Source organism: Malaclemys terrapin, chromosome 16 (genome assembly GCF_027887155.1).
Source record: "Malaclemys terrapin pileata isolate rMalTer1 chromosome 16, rMalTer1.hap1, whole genome shotgun sequence".
Classification (NCBI taxonomy): domain Eukaryota; kingdom Metazoa; phylum Chordata; order Testudines; family Emydidae; genus Malaclemys; species Malaclemys terrapin.
This window is the reverse complement of record NC_071520.1, coordinates 10,595,082-10,614,249: the sequence shown is the minus strand read 5'-3', so window position 1 is coordinate 10,614,249 and position 19,168 is coordinate 10,595,082. Positions and strand designations below refer to the sequence as shown.

The following is a 19,168-nucleotide window of genomic DNA, read 5'->3' as shown; positions in this document are numbered from 1 at the left end:
AATGGAAGCTTTACCACTGAGAGGGGGGTAACTCTTACTTTTCCAAGCAGAATTAGGGAAAATTGATGGATCGTATTTTATTCTCATTGACCACGTCAACCATCTTGCCATAAAAGCAACATCATTTCCAAGAGGGTGACTCAGAAACTTCTGCTGAAGCCTGTTTTGACTCTGATTGGAGAGTACTGCAGCTAGTACTTCTTTATGCAGACCTAGCACACTGAATGCCCATTGGGAAGGGAGAGGCTTACTTCTAGTGAAATTCAGATAGCAGAGTTGGGCTGGATTACAGTTTCCTTTCAGTAGTCTTCAAATACAGGATGTCTTCTTTTAAGCTACTTTATCAAGGAATGACCAGGAAAGGAACACTTGTTCAGCTGTTTAATTTCAAGACATTATTAGCTTTGGTGCTTTAATCTGCTTTGGGTTGATTCTCTGGTGCAGGGGTAGTCAATAGGTGGACCGTGGGCCAAATCCAGACCACCAGATGCTTTACAACAGACGGCGACATCTTTTTATTTACTTATTATTACCAGTATTGTTATTGGTTTTGTATTATTTTTCTCTGGAGTCTGGACCTTGACCAAGAAATTTGGACCTTGAAAAAAAATAATTGGTTACCCCTGCTGTGGTGTGTTCTTGAGATTCATTTCTAAAACACTTTATTGCTGTTGTAATACAGTAGCAACCAGAGATCCCAGTTAGGGAATGGGTCCAGAAGGCCAGAAATGACCATTATGATTGAGCATGACCTCCAGCATAACACAGACCACAGCACTTTACCCGGTGATTTCCGCATCAAGCCCAGTAACTAGGGATTTGAATTAGAGTATGTCTCTTAGAAAAAATGTCCAATCTCGATTTATCCATGCAATGTAGTATTTACTCCTCTAGTTACTGTCTGGTAGCAGCTGGTTTTTAAGGGACTCTGATCCTGTTATTGTCTGTAAGGATGTTGGCTATGACATTGTACCTTGAAGGAGAGAGAGGTCAAATGGGGGTATGATTATTAGAGCTCTGACAGGCATGTGAAAGATCCATCTTCTGCCATCACCTTGGGAGAGAGCTGAGGATTACAACAGAGATAGAAAATAGATCTGGCACAAATCAGAAATAAGTGTGTTGTGCCAAAGTGGCTGAGGGTGAATGATAAGTGAATAGTCATTCAGAAATCTGAGACCATGCAGTCCAGTCAGCCTGTAGAAGAGAGCAACTGATGAGAGAACTGGGTTACTTGCAGCCCAGGGATTCAACTTGCAAAATGTTTGCCTCTCCCTTCTCTACTGGCCTTAGGGATCTCCACAGATCTTAGGGATTTTTCTCATATTGTGGTTTGACATCCCCAGAAGGCAAGGGTTGGCCTTTTGATGTGTTGTTCAGAGGATTCTGAATGTTTAAAATGTGCTAATTAGTGGTGCTGAGAATTGATTTAAAACCTGAGACGTCAGCTGTTTTTCTCTAGTAAAGATGCTTCACTAACAAGGTGACAGATTCCAGTTGGGGCATAATAATGGGTGTGTCCTGGGTTAAGGCGGCTGAGCAATATCTCTGGAGCTATAGACTCACTCCCTTTTCCCCGTTCTGTGACAGTAAGAGCAGTGGATCTGCAGCTTCGCTGGCTCTCTCCTGGATTTGTTTGCTTGTGCGCATAGTCTTCCCAACACGTGACAAGAGAGAAGGAGAAACATGGAAAAAGCTGGTAGGTACCTTTGTGCTCTGGAAAGGTATCTTGCCTCTCAGGGATAAGGAAGAGGCTTTGAAGTATTGCTGTGTATTTCCAGACTAATGTGGCAATGAAGAATCCTGAATGTGACTGTGGGCTTGGTAGTGGTGATTGTAACAGCTGGTGTTACATTAAAACCCACCTTCATAGGGCCTTTCTCTTCCCTTTGTTTACCCTATACACTTTGTATAGTTTTTGGTCTCCCTTATTCTGGTAAAAGAGGCAGGAGGTATTGAGATTAATAGCCTTGGCTAGAGCCAGGCAAACTTGCTCTGTACACTTCTGTCTGGAACTGCAACAAAATTGTTGTTCTCGTCTTGGATACCCCCCCAGATCTGTTAGTAATGCAGCTGAACCCCAACCCTGCAGTATCCTGTGCTGGTCTCATCTTGGGTGTCTCCTAAGCAGGTTGCCAATTATATCACATTTGGGATGGTGTTAAGAAGCTTTTCACTTTTTCTCTCGATTGGTTGGTCTGTCCTGTGGACCTTATTCCTGCCATCTTGGAACACAGTACCAATTGGAGATGTGAAACTGCTGTTCTCTTTACAGTGCTCACAGGAACATTTATTTGAAATCCTGTTTAAAGTCATTTGTGGTGAGGAAGTTGCTGATGAAGATCCTAGAAGCCTTACTCAGAGTTAGAGTGAACGTTATCTATTTCTATTTCTCAAGTGTTAAGTGTGTGAATGTGTCTTTTCCTATTTCTCTTGGCAGGTGGAAGTCCAGTGTTTGCTTCTGTTAGAAGTTCTGGGAGGTTCTCACAAGCATGCAGTGGCTGGAGCTGTGAAGAAATTGAACAGGCTCTGGAAAGAGGTGACATATGGTTTGACACAGTGTGACCTAATTCACTGACTTTTCTAGTGTCACTTGAGTTAATGTATCTTATGGTTCTTCTCAACAGAACCCAGGGCTGGTGGATCAGTACCTGTCTGTCATTCTCAGTCTAGAACCAAACCAGAGCTATGCTGCAATGCTGGGGTTTCTGGTGCAATTCTGCACAAGCCAGAAAGAGATGGATGTTATTAACAGACACAAGGTAAATAAGAACACTGGCTCCTCTTTCTCCTCCATAATAATCAGAATGATTTTCCATTGGGAAGGGGTAGAAATGTTACAGCAAGGCTGGTGCTTTACATCTGTCAGTCTGATAGTAAAGCGAGATTGATCTGATTAAAGCTCAGGTATCCTGATCTGAGTTGTGCGTAGGGAGACTGTTGGCACACCCAGCTCTTCAGTGTATCTCTTGCTTTTAGGGAGATGGCCAAGACACCTGCTTTCCCTATCTCTATATCCCCATTTCAGGAATGGAGCTGAGCACTTAGCTCTCTGTAGGTTTTTTATGTTCAGGCTGGCAGATAGGGCAAAGAACCATGCTTCCTAGTGGAGCTGTGTGTGGGGGAGAGGTAAGAGAACTGAAATTCAGCTTGAATGGGGCTTAGTGTTTTGGGGGGAAACAAGACGGGGCATGATCTTTGGCTCCCTGCTGGCATTCGGGGAGTGTGAGCAGGTTGTGACATGACTGTAACAGATGTTCTGGTTGTTCAGAGTGCCCTTCTGGATTTCTACATGAAGACCATCGTGATGAGTAAGACAAAACCTCAGAAGCACTTGCTGGTGAGACACATGGCACTGTTTTTACTTTTGTCCCATGTATAATGTTTGCTGCTGTGTTGGGTGCCTGACCGTGTTCTCTCTGCAGGATAACTGTGCCCCCCTTCTCCGATATGTGACTCACTCTGAATTCAAGGACCTGGTCCTACCAACTCTGCAGAAATCCCTACTGCGGAGCCCTGAGAACGTGATTGAAAGTGAGTCTTCTCTAAAGCAACATGGGGTGGGGACATGAAGGGTTGTTCCTTGGAGTTCAGGAATTGGTGTGGGTAATAAGAGAATGCCACCCATTGGACTGTGCTCAGGCAGACTCTTTGCCTGTGAGCAGAGCAAGGGGGCAGGCTGGCTGGCTCCTACAGGGTGGATGTGGAGGGGTCACACTGGTGATGTGATCCCAAGTGGCTAGGTATGTGGTATCTACTGCTTGTGGGGAACAGACTTTCAGAGCTGAATGTGTAGAATAATTCTGACTAAATTTGTCCATGGGAGGCAGTTTCTGTGGTTTTCTTTCCACTTCTTATGGCAACAACTCCTCTCTAATGGTCTCTGAGAGCTTGGACTGTGTGAGGTTACTGCCAGGATAAAAGCCAGTTGTTGTTTAATACCATAACTTCTTTTCTGTCCCCAGCAATCTCCTGCTTGCTAGCATCCGTGACCCTTGATCTCAGCCAGTATGCTCTGGACATCGTGAAGGGACTGGCCAGTAAGTGCCATGACCTCTGGATGGGTTGACAGATTCTTAGCAGGACTCCCTACAACTCTGACTGTGCCTGTGTGTTTATGATTGCCATATTGTTAGTGCCATTCTTGACTATGAAGATGTCCTTGTCGTGGGCGGGAGGCGATACTGTGATACGGAATTGAAATATTGCACATTAAACTTCTGAAAAGAATTGGGGTTTCAGTTCTAGCAATCTTGTGGCTGCCTGAAGCCTGTTGTGCAAAGTGGTTTAGTACCAGGAGGACGGCTGCTTTTGGGTAAGGCATGGAACAGGGAATTAAGAGTCTTGGCTTCTGTTTCCAGCCTTGCTACAGACTAGCTTTGTGATGCTGGGCAATGCACTTAATTCCATGTGCCTCAGTATCTCCATCGGTAAAATAGTGAAGTATCATTCCAATCTCAAAGAGGAGTGGAGTGTAAATTTGTTAATGTCTGTAAAATGCTGTAGAACTGCGGCATTAATAGTAACAATACTGATTATATGCCCTGCCAAGATGGAAGGGAGGAAATTCTCACTTGGCCAGAAGCTAAGGCAGGCCGCATGGATTGCACAAAGATAACTTCACACCCTGTGGAGGAAATCTGCATAGCTCTTGAGTAACTCGTAGCTTGCACATTTCATTTTTAGGTCAACTGAAATCCAACAGTCCACAGCTGATGGATGAGGCAGTGGTGGCATTAAAGAATCTGGCTCGACAATGCAGTGATCCATCGGCTGTGGAGTCACTGGGGAGACACCTGTTTGCTATTCTGGGGGGTAAGTAACTTCTGAGTCAGGGCAGATCAGCTGAAGTTTGCTAGCTTTGAGGAGTGTTCCATATTGTATGTCGGCTGTAAAAGTTGAATAGAGCCAGCATGGTCTGGATCAGATGGAAGGCTGAACAGTTTTCTGGTAAAAATAGTCTGTCTCTCTCATGGATTTAATAAATGCCCCAGTTAGATTGCTTGCTACCAACTCTCTCACCACCGTGTTTTTTGTTCTCAGGTTCTGAGGGGAAACTGACGGTTGTGGCTCAGAAGATAAGTGTCCTTTCAGGTAAGGCTACTGGCAGAAAGTAGAGAGGTTTATTCTACAGTGGAACAGATTTAGCGGAAAGATGAGTATTTGAGGTGTCAGTGTCTGGGCTGAGTGCTCCCAGCCCAGTAATTCTTAACCAGCCATGGCTGGAAGGTCTTGGGTGACAGTACATATTATTGCCTGCAGGCTAATGGCCTTCTGCTCTTTAAGTAGGTTGATGGCTGTTGGTGGCCATTAGAGACCAGTGGAAATTCAGAAAGCTTTAAAATGTGTAGCCAAAGGAGGAGGATTAGGTGGTTGCAGCAATGATTGAAATTTAGAGAGAGGTCCACCAGGTTCTGTAGCTGCAGGATGGCTAAATCCAGAACTGGTGCAGCGATGGAGAGAAATTTGGACAGGCAGGGATGAATGGGACTGAGCTATGAGGTGTCGGTTGTAGCCTACATTGTTTGGTTTGCAGTAACTCTTGTAGTAGGGCACCAACCAGGGAGTGTTTTGTCATTTTAGGAATTGGTAGTTTTAGTCATCATGTGGTTTCTGGATCTTCAAGTCAAGATCTGAGTGGAACCATGGCTGAACTTTTCATCCCTTTCCTGCAACAAGAAGGTGAGGACACAGTTTTCTTTGTTCTGAATCCTGCCCAGCTTCATTCAAGCCGGAGTAGGATTTTGGTGCAGAGCATATTTTGCTGAAGATAACTCATACACAGCTATTGAGTTACGGGATCCTTTGTGTACACTAGGGGTTCTCAAACTTCATTGCACCACAACCCCCTTCCGATAACAAAAATCATTACACGACCCCAGGGGCGGGGACTGAAGCCTGAGCTCGCCCACCTGGGCCCCACTGCCCTGGTGGGGGGGTCCAAAGCCAAAGCTCAAGGGCTTCTGCCCCAGGTGGGGAGGCCTGTAACCCTTGGGCTTGGGCTTTGGCTTTGGCCCCGGGTGGTGGGGCTCGGGCTTTGGCTTTGGCCTCGGGCCCCAGCAAGTCTAATGCCAGCCCTGGTGACCCCATTAAAACAGAGTCCTAACCCACAGTTTGAGAACTGCTGGTGTAGACCCTCATTCTATAGTGATAAAGCAGCCTTGTAGAGAGAATATGCTATGTAAGTTCAGTTTGAAGTGTAGTGATGGATGTCCTTTCCATCACTCCTCAGCATCTTCCTGCTTACCTGCTACCTTCTCAATGGGTTCATGGGTTTGAGATAGCTGTGCTGACTTTCTCTGCGTTTCTTCCCAGTCCACGAAGGCACTTTGGTACATGCTGTCTCTGTCCTTGCTCTTTGGTGTAATCGGTTCACCACAGAAGTTCCCAAGAAGCTTGTAGAGTGGTTAAAGAAAGCCTTCAGCCTTAAAACCTCTACTTCAACTGTGAGACATGCCTACCTGCAATGCATGCTAGCCTCTTTCAAAGGTAAACTTTATGATCATAACTCCTACAGTTATGCAGGGTAACAGAAGGGTAATTGAATCTCATGCTTCTAGGTGTAAACTGATCATTGCAGGGATATAGATAGATTTTGTGTGCCAAATTGTTTCTGAAGTAAAGGTCTTCAGAAACCCCAAACTTTTGGTACTCCTTTGAGAATTGCTTCTACTGGTTCTCATCATTGTGGACCCAAACTTTGATCCCCATACTGTAGAGTAACAGGCTCTGTAGTCTAAATAAAATATATAATAAACGTTTAAATAAATCCACTTTACTGAGACTGTATAAACCAAAGAGATGATCAGTGTTGGTGTGGCTGAACAGTTAATGCAAATATTACACAGGTACTGTGGAACTGCCTTCATTTTCTCATTGTGAGTGACTGAATTTGGACTTTCTAAGTGAACGCTGCATTTCTGTCTACCAGGAATCTGTCTATTGTTATGAGGGCAGAAGCAAATACTTTGAGAACTAAATTAGTGGTGAGGGCCAGGATCCTGCATTGAGACCTTTGTAGCCAGACCCCTGAGGTTGTTGGGGCTTCATCGGGGTGCATGGGTCTGCTTGTGTGCAGCTGCTCATGGGATCAGGGATCAAGGCATCGGTATTACAAAAATGGAAATTACCCATTCGTCTTGCTGATTGTGCCATTGGTTTGACCTACCTGGCAAACCTTGAGAATTTTTTTCCCAAGCAATTGATAAATATGAAGAATATAAAGATATTTGGTCTAATTCTTGGATTTTTTTATGGTTAAAATACTCTTTCTTGACTGACTTTGAAATTTGGTGATGTTACATATTTGGAAATATTTCTTTTTGTTTATGGTATTTTGTGTTGGAAATGTAAAAAAGGTAGTTTTGAATTCTAATTTTAAGGATATTTAAATTTGAAAGCCAAAGGTAGAATCATTTGACTTTTGATTATTTGAGATCAGAGAGGTGCTCACAGACCTTCCAATGAAGTCTGCTTTGCCTTGTTTCAGAAAATGTACTCTGTTCAGGAAACATTCTCTGTCAAATGCAAGGAAACTGGGTGGAAGTTGAGTGGATGAGTAATTGTGTAGCACTGGATTGGAATCTTCTTTCATTCTGAACAGAAATTCAGAGAGAAGGCAGCATGTTACTGAGGAGGGAGGATTGGGAAAGTGCCTCTGTTTGCTGTGGGTTAAAATTTAATTACAGTGGTGATGTAAGGAACTAGAGTCCTTTTGGCAGATTGTTCTGGAGATGTAGACCCTTCTGAATGGTCTCTGTAGTTCATTTCCATAACTGGATTCATGACAACAGAAGAGCTGTTAGAATTTTTCAGTGTAGATCCACAAAGTCCACCTTCTCTTGCCTCTTATCTCTTCCTTTTTCCTCAGGTGACACATTATTACAGGCAATGGACTTATTACCAATGCTTATCCAGACAGTGGAAAAGTCTGCATCTCAAAGTACGCAGGTTTCCATGGTAACGGAAGGCGTTGCTTCTGCTTTGCTGATCTGTAGGATGTCTTTGGCTGATGCCCTAGCTGGTAAGATCCCACAAATGAACAAGTTACCAGCACACTGACAGTGGATTTGTGATAGTCTCATATTCTTAGTCGGTCTGTTGCTTCCTCATAGAGAATCCTTGTCTGTTTGTAAGCCAGTTAAAGTATAAACCATGGTAAGATTTATCCCATGTGGAGCAAGTGCAGGCAGATCTCATGTAAGTGAGACTAAGCAGAATTGTTACGGTGCCAGTGAAAATCTCAGACTCCAGTGCCTTAGGTTGGTGCAGCACGCCTTTTTAGGGGTCTCTCTTATTACAGAAAATCTTCACTTAGGTCTTAAATTCCCATAATTATTGACTGAGGCATTGATTAAACCAGCATTAAGAACGTCCTTTTTCTTTTGCAACACTTTTTCTCTTTCTTTGGAGCGTGGTGAGATTGGAAAATTGGGAAATGACCCTCTAAAGAAGTAGTTGGGGACCCCACCATCCACTAGATTAGCAAAGGTGGTATGCTTCCAATTAAATTCCACCACCAAAGCCTCCTTCCAAGAACTGTCCAAACTCCGGTATCTGCTAGGGCAAAACTCCTCTCTACAGCTTGCTCCCTGTTTACCAAACATGACGTGCAAGTTCCCTCCTCCCCTTCAATGTTTGGATCACTTGGAAGACTTGTCCTAGGAAGGTCTGGATGAGTCAGAGATGCAGGTGTAAATGGGGCTTTCTAATTATTGTAATCTCTTGGTTCATAAGTAAATGTCTGTAGTAGAAAGTGCTGTTTGTAACAGGGCTGTGGGTGGGTGTGTAGGTGGTATACAGTCTGAATGCGATAGCGGGAAGTTGTGGAAGCTTTGTACCTGAAGAGCAGTGAAGGTAAAGAACCCCAATTTAAGAGACAGGATTGAACTATGTTTCAATGAAAGAAATAATTGCATGGTAAATCCTGGCTTATTTTGAATTACCTTGATGGAAAAATCTCTCCCCCTCTCTCTCAGAGTCCAAGCTGAGTGGCTTCTGGCAGCTGATTCTGGATGAGAAAAAGCAAATATTCACTTCTGAGAAGTTCTTGCAGTCTGCATCAGAGGAAGGTGAGTTGTTAAATGTGATCAGAGTTCATTGATACACATCCAGTTCCTGTTTAATCCTATTATTTGGGACTTTACAAGAGCTGCTGCTGCTTATTAGCCATATTGTCTGACACTCGGGTCAGATTTCAGACTAAAGTGAACAGATTGCTCTTTCAAAGGGCCTGTCTAGTCTGCTCATGATCCTCTTTTAACATGAATTCGTTGATTACTTTGAGTTATCAAACACCTTGTTAAATGCCAATCTAGACACTTCACAAATGTTGTTCCATGACACACATAATTGTGGAGCATCTATAGTCAGTAGATTATCACAAGTTTTAGTCTAGAGAAACCCAAAGAGTGAGGTCTGGTGGAGGAAAGAGAAAAAGGGGAGAAGTAATGGTGTGTTGGGAAAGAAAATCAATGGGAGAAATAGAGAGATTTGTGGAGGAGGAATAATGGGGGAGGCAGAAAATCTGTTGTGCTATGAATTATAGTGAGTGCTGTCTCCATTTTGTCCCCTCATGTTTAAAATGAATTCAAAAGATTTAAAGGAAAAATTAACAGAACGTGTCCAGAAAAACATGACCTTTTCAATCAAAATATTTGAAAATGAGATGATTAATTAGTTCTCAGTGATTTTTATCTGTGCAGAGCTTTGAAGATGTAAATCTTTCTAAATTTGAAGTAATATTATTTCTCCTTTACTCACTGTGATCACAGTTCAGAAGTCAGAGTTCTCCTTTTCTCCTGATGACATTAGTATTGCTGAAAGGTGCTGTACTTGTTCCTGTTAAGAGCAGAGCTATGCGCACAACAACTCTTTGAACATGGCTGTCACGAACAAGGTGCTAGTGTTGTTTCCCTGACTAGTATGGACAGGGATTTTTTCCCCAAGACAATGATAGCAAAACAGTATTATAGAGATGTGATGATAGCCAGGGCGCATGTGTTCTGTGCTGCTGCAGAATCCACCCTTTACTATAGAATTATGCTTCAGAATCTGAGCTTTCATTTAAAAGAAGAAGTTTCCTGCTCTCACTGTTGTGAAGGAAACTTTGGAAACATGAACAGAGATCCTCCTGAGTCTGCAGACAACCTGAAATAATATCCCTCAGATACTTAACAGCCACTGTTAATTGTAATTACATTTCAACTCTGGAGCCTAATGCTGACCGTGTAAGTGACCAATTGTGAAATGTTTCACTACAGATTATGTAAGCAGAAATAGCGAACAAAGTTGCCTAACAATGCCAAACCATTTCTGATGACTTTCTGGTTGCCAAAAATCCCCACTTCCCCCTATCCAAATGCCAAAACCTCCAGCTTCTCTCAGCATCATCTATCATGCAGCTATATGTTGTTGAGACAAAAACCAGGGGCATGCGGAAACAGAGAATCCGAGAATGGCATAAATTAAGTAGCACAGCCTATTGTAGCAATAGTATTATATGCTCATTTTTGAATGAAGCTGCACCAGAATGCCACAGATACTAGGGCATTGCTGCGGAATTTAGGTCCATCATGTCTCGGGGTACACAGTCTTGTCTATAGCCCAGTTTCTATAACCTGTTATCAGATAAAAATTGTCCCCACTCACATTGCTCGGGGGAGTCATACTAGAACCCTGCTAGTAAGAGTCCTGTTCAGTTACATTTGGTACTTCCAGTATGGACAAAATCTTAGTTGCTTGCGATACTGTTACCTCTTACACAGGATCAGTAGAGGATGTGTCTTGGCAGCTATGGAAGGATTGTTTTTTCAGATATGTTGTTCTGAAGTGTCCTGTGCTCTCTTTGTCTGCTCATAGGTTAAGATCCAGCCTCTTTAAACCCACAGCAAGTAAACCCTCACACTGTTTGTCTTACATGTCTTGTGTTTCTCTACAGCCATGTGCACGGTATTGCAGCTGACAGAGCGCCTCCTCTTGGATCATGCGCATCGGCTCCCTGAAAATAAAGTTCAGTACGTAGAAATTGTCTGTTTTAATCGGATGCAGTTAACTTGCTAAAGTACTAATGCAGGCAGTGGAGACGGGGGTCCTGGGACTTTACACAGAGAGGCTGGACTTTTTGATATCTACATGTCTGAATGTTCTGCCTGACTAGCTCCCTTGCTGAACTTGTTTCTCTCTGTTTTCAGACAGTACCACCGAGCCCTTGTTGCAGTACTGTTGAGCCGGAACTGGAATGTTCGTAGGCATGCCCAGAAGACGGTTAGGAAACTCTTGTCCTCACTTGGAGGGTACAAGTTGGCCTATGGGATCTTGGAGGAGCTGAAAACAGTTCTCAAGTCTCATAAGGTGAATGATCACCAGGTCTATTCCCTTGCCACTAGTTCCTGGTGTCATGCGGATTCAGCCCCTGTAATTCCCTTGCTATTAATGTTGCTGCACAACATGATGTCAAAACCAGAATTTTGGCTTTATAAAGGCTGTTGTGTTAATGATCCCACATAACACCACTCCTTCCTTACTAGACTTCCATAAGTAACTGTACAGGTGTCCAGGTCATTTACCTTTCCTTGTGACCATAGTTGTCCTCACCATCCCTCCTGTGCCTCTGTTTGGGGAGGAAGACTTCCAGCTTCTATGTGCCTGTGTTCTTTTGTCTAAGTAGTTACCTATTATTTTCTCTGTCTCCTTTGTAAGGCCAGAGTACTCTGTTCCCTTTCTCGATGTGCCGGTTAGTAGCTGCCCTTAGCTAATAGTTCAGATGCACTGTTCAGGCTGTCTTTAAAAATTATGTATAATATGCACATTTTATTGGTAATTATTTAGAAATGAAAAAATAATAAAATAAGAGACCAAATTAAACACACTATTTGCTAGGCTGTGACTGTGTGTAATTATAAAGTAGATTGATTTGCAGTATCCAACCACCATAGGTGGGTTTTGCAAAAGCACCTACATGACTGTCAGTGAGACTTCTGCTCCTAAGTCACTTAGGCACTTCCTCCCAATGTCAGATGGATCCAAGAAGCTTAGCAGAAGTTTTTTTGGTAAGGACATTGCGGGGAATTACCCATTATACAGATTGGATGTATTTGTTAGAGTGAACGTCCCCAAATCCATCCTCTAGGAGCGTGACTTATTTTATCCTGCCTTTCCCCACTGGTTGAGTTCAGAATAACCTTCCTTTCTCAGAGTTTCTCTTCCCTTTACATGGTTCTTAGTTCTGTGCTTCAACCACAGCCCCAGCCTTTATCTCTTCTTTCTTCCATAGTCTGCAGGTTTGCAATATTATCTAAGGCAGTTTATTGTTTGTTCCAATACAGTTTTTTTTGTGCTGTGGAGGGAAGTGGCAAGGCCTTCAAAAATGTGCTCTGATGTGTTAATTGCAAGTTCTGTCTGTTCAGGTGCTGCCCGTTGAGGCTCTGGTGACAGAGACTGGAGAGCTGTCTGAGCTGGGGAAAACATACATACCCCCTCGTGTGCTTCAGGAGACACTGTGTGTGATCTCAGGTGTAGCAGGGCTGGAGGTGGACCGTACTGAGACAGAAAATCTAGCACTGGAGATGCTGTTAGTGAGCCATCATCCTTCCTTGGGTGAGTGAAGGGACAAGACCATCCTACTGGCTACTAGGTGTTGGTGAGGGCTGCCTGGGGGGTTGCTTAGATTTCTTAGCAGTCCCTGCTCTGTATTTATTATGCCTATGTATTCCCATAAACGTCTTTCCAGTGGAGGTGCAGTCTGGGCTTTGGCCAGTCCTCCTTATCAAGATGAAGATAGACCCCGAAGACTTCATTACCAAACAGCTGGATAAAATTCTACCCAGAATCACCACCCAGTCACCCATAAACCAGGTGACTAGCTTTTGCTTTTCCTGAACTATCTCCAAGGACATCTCAGTGGCAAAGGGTGGAGGTGATGAGAGAGGGAGAGTGGCCCATAGGGTGGGAGCCCTGTTCTGCCATGGGTGGGAGGGAAAGAGTGCAGGAATGAAAAAACCTTTTCCATAGGAGGTTGCAAGGGAAATGATGGGGCAGTGGCTGAGCTCTAGGCCTGGGTGAGGTGTCAGGAGCACCTTCGACAAGGAGCTCTTTGCTCGGAGAAAATGGCCTAGGGGAAAAACAGTTTGAGCCAACTCAGCAGGGACATAGTCTTGTGAATAAGATGGTGAGACTGTTTCAGTGAACATGCATCCGACGAAGTGGGCATTCACCCACGAAAGCTTATGCTCCAATACATCTGTTAGTCTTAAAGGTGCCACAGGACTCTCTGTTGCTTTTTACTGACCACAGTGTGTTTTTTTTTTTTTTTTTTTTCTTGGCAGTCGTCCATGAATGCAGTGGGATCGCTCTCTGTACTTTCACCTCGCGGAGTGCTCCCTCTGCTGATCAGCACTATCTCAGCTTCTATGGAGAACCCAGCTCTGCGCCATGTGACTCGAGAAGAGTTTGCCATCATGCAGACACCAGAGGGGGAGCTGTTTGATAAATCCATCATACAGAGGTAAAGGCTTTTAATTCCCTGTGTAAATTGGAATGTGGAGGTCAGTTTCCAGTGGCTTCCAGTCTTAGGGTAAAGGGCTTCAGCAGCTGCTCATAGATGGGTGTTCCTGGATTTTTAGCAGGAACCTTCTCCGTGTGCTTCATTGCGCTGATTCCTCTAAATACCTTTTTCTCAGTGCACAACAAGACAGCATGAAAAAGGCCAACATGAAGAGGGAGAATAAGGCTTATTCCTTCAAGGAGCAGATCATTGAGCTGGAGCTGAAGGAGGTGAGGCGATAGTAGCAGGACAACCCAAAGCTGAAGGTTTTAATGACCAGCCTAGCTCATCTGTTTCATTGCATGGCTCTGTTGTGTGTGGGTGTGGGTATTGGTAGAAATGTAAATTTTTGGTGTCCAAATACCAGCTGTTAAAATTGATTTAAATGCATTCATATGCTGTGCAGTTTTAGTGATGTGAACATGATTACAATGCAACCAGTATATAGTGCATGTGCAAGGGTCTCTTCTATCCTCATCTCTTATTTCATGCATCTTGTATAACAGTCGATTAATAGGTTCTCAGTAGGCGTTAACAGGACCTTGCGTTTTGGTAACAACTAGCAGATCCATTCAGTATGTACAGAATATGCTTCATGGGGAAAAGAACAGAGTAGAAGGAATTATGTCAGATTAATCAAAGGGCTCTTTTCGGACAGGTTGCCATATGTTTGATCGATGACCTGCCCAACCCTCATAGGAACAGGATGAGTATCGGTTCTGTCTACATGTGATATTAATGTCTGGGAGAGTGCCTTTACAAATCTGACTGATGTACACAGTACATATAAGGATCACTTTATGGATTGAAATGTGTTGGCTTTAATAGCATCCAGCAATAATCAATCAATTCAGGTGACCCTAAAAGACCCGAGGTAACCCCTTCTCAACTTGTAAGAAAAAGGGCCTTTAACATTCTAGGGCTAACATATCCGCCTTCCAGAGCCCTCTTGCAGCTATCTGGCCTGACTTTGTGAAAACGGGTAGTGCTGAGCTCAGGGCTGAGGTGGGGAGAGGACATCTCCAGCAAAGATCAGCGTAGAACCAGTCCAAATGCAACCTAAGACCAGAGCTCACACCGCCGTTGGGACTAAATGTGATAAACTGAAATCTTAGCAAGCAAATTAACACTTCTTGTGTCTGTATGAGAGACTAATTCCCATTATAAGAACAGGAGTACTTGTGGCACCTTAGAGACTAACAAATTTATTAGAGCATAAGCTTTCGTGGACTACAGCTCGCATCCGAAGAAGTGGGCTGTAGTCCACGAAGCTTATGCTCTAATAAATTTTAGTCTCTAAGGTGCCACAAGTACTCCTGTTCTTTTTGAGGATACAGACTAACACGGCTGCTACTCTGAAACCCATCTAATTCCCATTATTGTATGGGACAAGTGGTAAATCCTGTTTAAATTGGGTAGCTGTATTCAAGTGTGAAAGTGTAATTTGCTGGAAAAAATCCCCCAGATTTATTTGGAGGCCTCTAATTTCCCTGATCTAGTCAGTGGAAATATTGCATACAGCTGTTGCCACTGAAAGGCAGCTCATTGAATAATTCCTTGCTGAACAAACGCTGGGCAAGACTGGTGCCTTGCTGCTGATGGGATGCTCTGTTGTGTTGTGAATTCATGGAGCTTCGTTCTGCATTTTAGGTCTTGTCTAGGTTTGAAATGCTGCAGCGCTTCAGTGTAGACACTACATATGCCAAAGGGAAGTGGTTTCCCATCAGCATAGGTAATCCACCTCCCCGAGAGTCGGTAGCTAGGTTGGCGGAAGAATTCTTCTGCTAATCTAGCGTTGTCTGTTTGGGGATTTAGGACAGTTTAAATACGTTAGGATTAGGCATGTGGAGCTTTCTCACCCCTGAGTGAGGAAGCTGGGTTGATCTAATTTTCAAGTGTAGACCAGCCCTTTGGGTAGGAGTTGTATGTCTTTGGAGCAGTGTTTTGATGTTGCCTTATGAGTAGCTAATTTTGAGTTGATTGCATTTTCTCTGTCTCCACCTCCTTCCCTCCCGCCCCACAGCCTGTGTGGAGAGGATAGTGGTGATAGTCCCTAAATAATGTCAATAACTCTCTCCTACAGGAAATAAAGAAGAAGAAAGGAATAAAGGAGGAGGTGCAGCTGACTACTAAACAGAAGGAGTTGCTGCATGCACAGCTGGAGAAGGAGTCTCAGATCAGAAAGCAACTGAAGGAGGCAAGTTACTGAATTTGCCTGAAATTGGACCTGTGTTCGCTCTAGGGTGGGGACAGGGGATGGTATTCTGATACTTTTGACTCAACACACTTTTGTCACCTCTGCAAACTGACATGAACAAATAATTTCAATTAAAAGAAAAGTTAATGAAAATGCAAGAACAACCAACAACAATCCATTTGCAGTTTTTCATCAGAAACAAAAGATTAAACCTCTTCCTTGATTTGCAGATAGTCTGTGGAGTAACCATTGCAATGATTTCTCTTGCAGCTTGATGGCGAACTGGAAGCAGCTCTAGGACTCCTGGATGCTGTTCTAAAGAGAAACCCTCTTGGTTTAACCCAGTACATCCCAGTTCTCATAGGCTCCTTCTTGCCACTGTTAAAATCCCCATTGGCTGCTCCCAGAATTAAAATCGCTTTCCTGTCCTTAGCTTCCTGTGTCATGCCTCCCCGACTGAAGACTTTCGGTTAGTGTCTGCAATTTGTTGTGTGTTTGAACAAGAAATCTTGATACAGGGAGTGCTTCTGTTATATGGGATTGTAAATGGTTTCTTCTGGAACTCTTAAAGTGAATATTGAGTGTGAGAAATATGTTAGCTAGATAGCTCTGAACACTGCTTTGTTTTAGCAATAGAACAGATAAGTCTTTCTGTCCTGGAATGGGTGTATCTGCCCCAGTGTACTACTTTGTCCGCACGCATTTATCGTTCAGTCCTTGGCTACCTTGTTGAGCTTGCCAAGCAGGGTACCAACTAATGTCAAACTTGATGTTTGTTCATTGGATGTGGAATGGTCAGTAACTAGCAACTCATAGTGCCATCTGATGGCCTGCTAACAACTGACCTATGGCCCTTATGTGGAGAACTCTGAGAGAAACTTTGAATGCACAAGGCTTCTTTTCTTGGATTTCCTGATGGCTCTTGCAGAAACCAGCTCATTTCTGATCAGAGAATTAAACTAAATCTTCTTGGCTTAGCCTAAAATCTGATTGAAATGCACATAAATGGAGACATCTCTCATAAGCTGGAGAGCTTGTACTCTGTTCCCCCTACTCTCATCCAGCTGGTGTGAGAGCCCTTAGCTTTCTGGGTAGCAATTCCTTCTCTCTGGAAGTTTGGTAACAGGTGCTGGAACGAGGGGTGCTGGGAGTGCGGCAGCATCCCCTGGCTGGAAGTGGTTTCCATCATATACAGGGCTTACAACTTTGTTCAATGGCTTTCAGCACCGCCACTATAAAAATTGCTCCAACGCCACTGGTTGATAATGTTTGGGGATTTATGTTTTACCTCTGGGAATGACTTTTATTGTTTATATTTAGTCCACTCAAAGACTGTTTTATTATATTTAGGTACTTTAGTGAGTCATGTGACCTTACGCCTGATGAAACCGGCATGTGAATTAGATGAATCCTGGTGCCAGGAAGAGTTGTCTACTGCCATTAACAGAGTTGTTAGCTTGCTGCATGCACACACCATCCCCAGCAGGACTGGCAAGGGAGAGCCAGGTGAGAAATGCTAGGGGGGTTTTCCAGATGAATTTTTTTTTTAGATATTTGTACAGCCTCTTGTGAGCTAAAACTTCACATTTATTTTCCCCAGATTAGATCGAAAAGCTCCTCTACTTACCAAAACCCCCAGTCTTACTCTCTAAGATTTTTCTGGTTGCAGTAATAGCAGTAACACATGTTGTCACAGGTACAATAAGTGCAAATATAAAATTGCTATCAATTATTCCTTTTTAGTTTTTCTTTAAAAAACACAACTAAAAACCCATAATACAAACAAATAATGCTACCCCAGAGTTCATACTAAGGCCCACATCCTGCAGAGGAATCTGTAAACATGGTTCATAAATGTGTGCAAACATAGAATAATTCTTAGTATTCAGCACTGCTTAACAGAAGTGTTGACTAAGTGGCAAATATTAGACTAAGCGAAAAGGGGGGAAAAAAAGGAGTGTTCATGATATCAAGGGCCTGAGTTGCCCCAGCTTGCTTACCGTGTGAGCTGTGGCTCATCCTGGCTTCTAGGTTGTTCACCATCTAGCTTAACCTTTCTATTCCTGTCCCATTATGACCACTGTAATATCTTGGGATACAGCCTTACAGTTCTTTAGAGGAAATCTGGGATACAGCTTTATTAATATTTTTAAAGACCTTGTTACCCCAGTGCTTATAGTCCTCCACCCACCACGGTCAGCTTTTCTGTGGTTGCAGTACGCTTATTCCTTACAGTTTAGTAAGTAATTGACCATGATGCTTTCCATTTCAATACATTGTTTAACATCTCAGTGATATTGCGACTCTGCGGTATATCATCCGTTTCAACTGTACTGTCTCATTAATATTTAGATCCATTTTAAAGTTTCTTTCCCAAAAGGGGCCATTGCTGGATACAACCACGATACACATTTGTCCTCCCACTCAGCAGTTATTTGAACAAATGTCTGAGAACTTGCTCATTAGTAGATTGTTGTGCAAATCCTGTTGCATTGATAAATGCTTTCCCAGCTTTTCTGTTTGGAAATTGGATTTAACGCCTTTTCCCATTAGATTGAAGATTTTTAAACGCTGCAGTGCTTTAATGTCTCTTAATATCCAAAATATTTTTAATCTTTTAAATTCAGATTAATTTCTTGGTTTACCGTGAAATTACCCCTTCAAAAGTTGATGTAATCATCTGTTTCTGAAGCATCTGGGCATATTTTTACATACTTAAATACAGTAATTGTTGTTGTCTGCAACGAATGCAAAATAGCTTTCCTCCCTGATAAAGCCCCTTCCTTCTAACTGTAAAGAAATCAAGAACTTCCCCTTGCTTAAACCCATAGTCAAGCCAATGCTTGATCCATGATGAGATATGCCCTGAAGTTACCGTATTTTGGCTCTAGAGGGCTGCTAGAGAGCGCAAATTCCACAGCTGTGGCTTCGTCATCCATGCTCCTTTTGTAGTAGTGTTAAATAATTAGCAGCTTCATAAGGAAAAAGGGTCATTAATAATTCTTCCTTGGAATGCTCTGACAGCTTGTGTCCTACATGAGAGAAACTGGCTATAACACTGCAGTGCTGTATCTGCACAGCTCTTCATTCTTCCATTTGAAATTAAAATCTGCATTCACTGATAGAGCAAGTAGAAGGCAAACGTGTCTTCTGGGTATTCACGCTCTCTAACTGCTATCTGTTTTTAGCAATATTTGGAAAAGGACTGTAACTATGGTCCCATGGGAGGATTCTTATGAATACAGGTCCCTACCTAACCAGTGACTCTATTCATGCTGTACCCTGCAGTAAATAACACTTGACAGTATAGCCTGAAGCTGGGGATTAGGGTTATTTATTTTGCTAGCCTTTCTAATGCTTTATTTTCTAATACCTCACTGTTTTGGACTGGCTGGGAGGAGTGTGTGTTTCACACTGTTCTAAAGCTG

The 19,168-nt window shown here is 43.1% G+C and overlaps 1 protein-coding gene across 1 annotated transcript in view; it reads left to right on the top strand.

Annotated features, from left to right (window-relative positions):
• GCN1 (GCN1 activator of EIF2AK4) overlaps positions 1 to 19,168 on the top strand; it is a 58,157-nt gene that overhangs the window by 6,885 nt on the left and 32,104 nt on the right. The window contains exons 5-25 of the mRNA XM_054006338.1: positions 1,591 to 1,699; positions 2,441 to 2,539; positions 2,628 to 2,762; positions 3,272 to 3,340; positions 3,426 to 3,534; positions 3,966 to 4,040; positions 4,687 to 4,815; positions 5,044 to 5,094; positions 5,584 to 5,682; positions 6,316 to 6,489; positions 7,871 to 8,023; positions 8,979 to 9,071; positions 10,940 to 11,015; positions 11,193 to 11,352; positions 12,408 to 12,597; positions 12,731 to 12,855; positions 13,326 to 13,504; positions 13,680 to 13,773; positions 15,627 to 15,740; positions 16,011 to 16,209; positions 17,091 to 17,246. Of these exons, the coding sequence (XP_053862313.1) occupies positions 1,591 to 1,699; positions 2,441 to 2,539; positions 2,628 to 2,762; positions 3,272 to 3,340; positions 3,426 to 3,534; positions 3,966 to 4,040; positions 4,687 to 4,815; positions 5,044 to 5,094; positions 5,584 to 5,682; positions 6,316 to 6,489; positions 7,871 to 8,023; positions 8,979 to 9,071; positions 10,940 to 11,015; positions 11,193 to 11,352; positions 12,408 to 12,597; positions 12,731 to 12,855; positions 13,326 to 13,504; positions 13,680 to 13,773; positions 15,627 to 15,740; positions 16,011 to 16,209; positions 17,091 to 17,246 (2,588 nt within the window). The remainder of the gene's footprint in view (positions 1 to 1,590; positions 1,700 to 2,440; positions 2,540 to 2,627; positions 2,763 to 3,271; positions 3,341 to 3,425; positions 3,535 to 3,965; positions 4,041 to 4,686; positions 4,816 to 5,043; positions 5,095 to 5,583; positions 5,683 to 6,315; positions 6,490 to 7,870; positions 8,024 to 8,978; positions 9,072 to 10,939; positions 11,016 to 11,192; positions 11,353 to 12,407; positions 12,598 to 12,730; positions 12,856 to 13,325; positions 13,505 to 13,679; positions 13,774 to 15,626; positions 15,741 to 16,010; positions 16,210 to 17,090; positions 17,247 to 19,168) is intronic.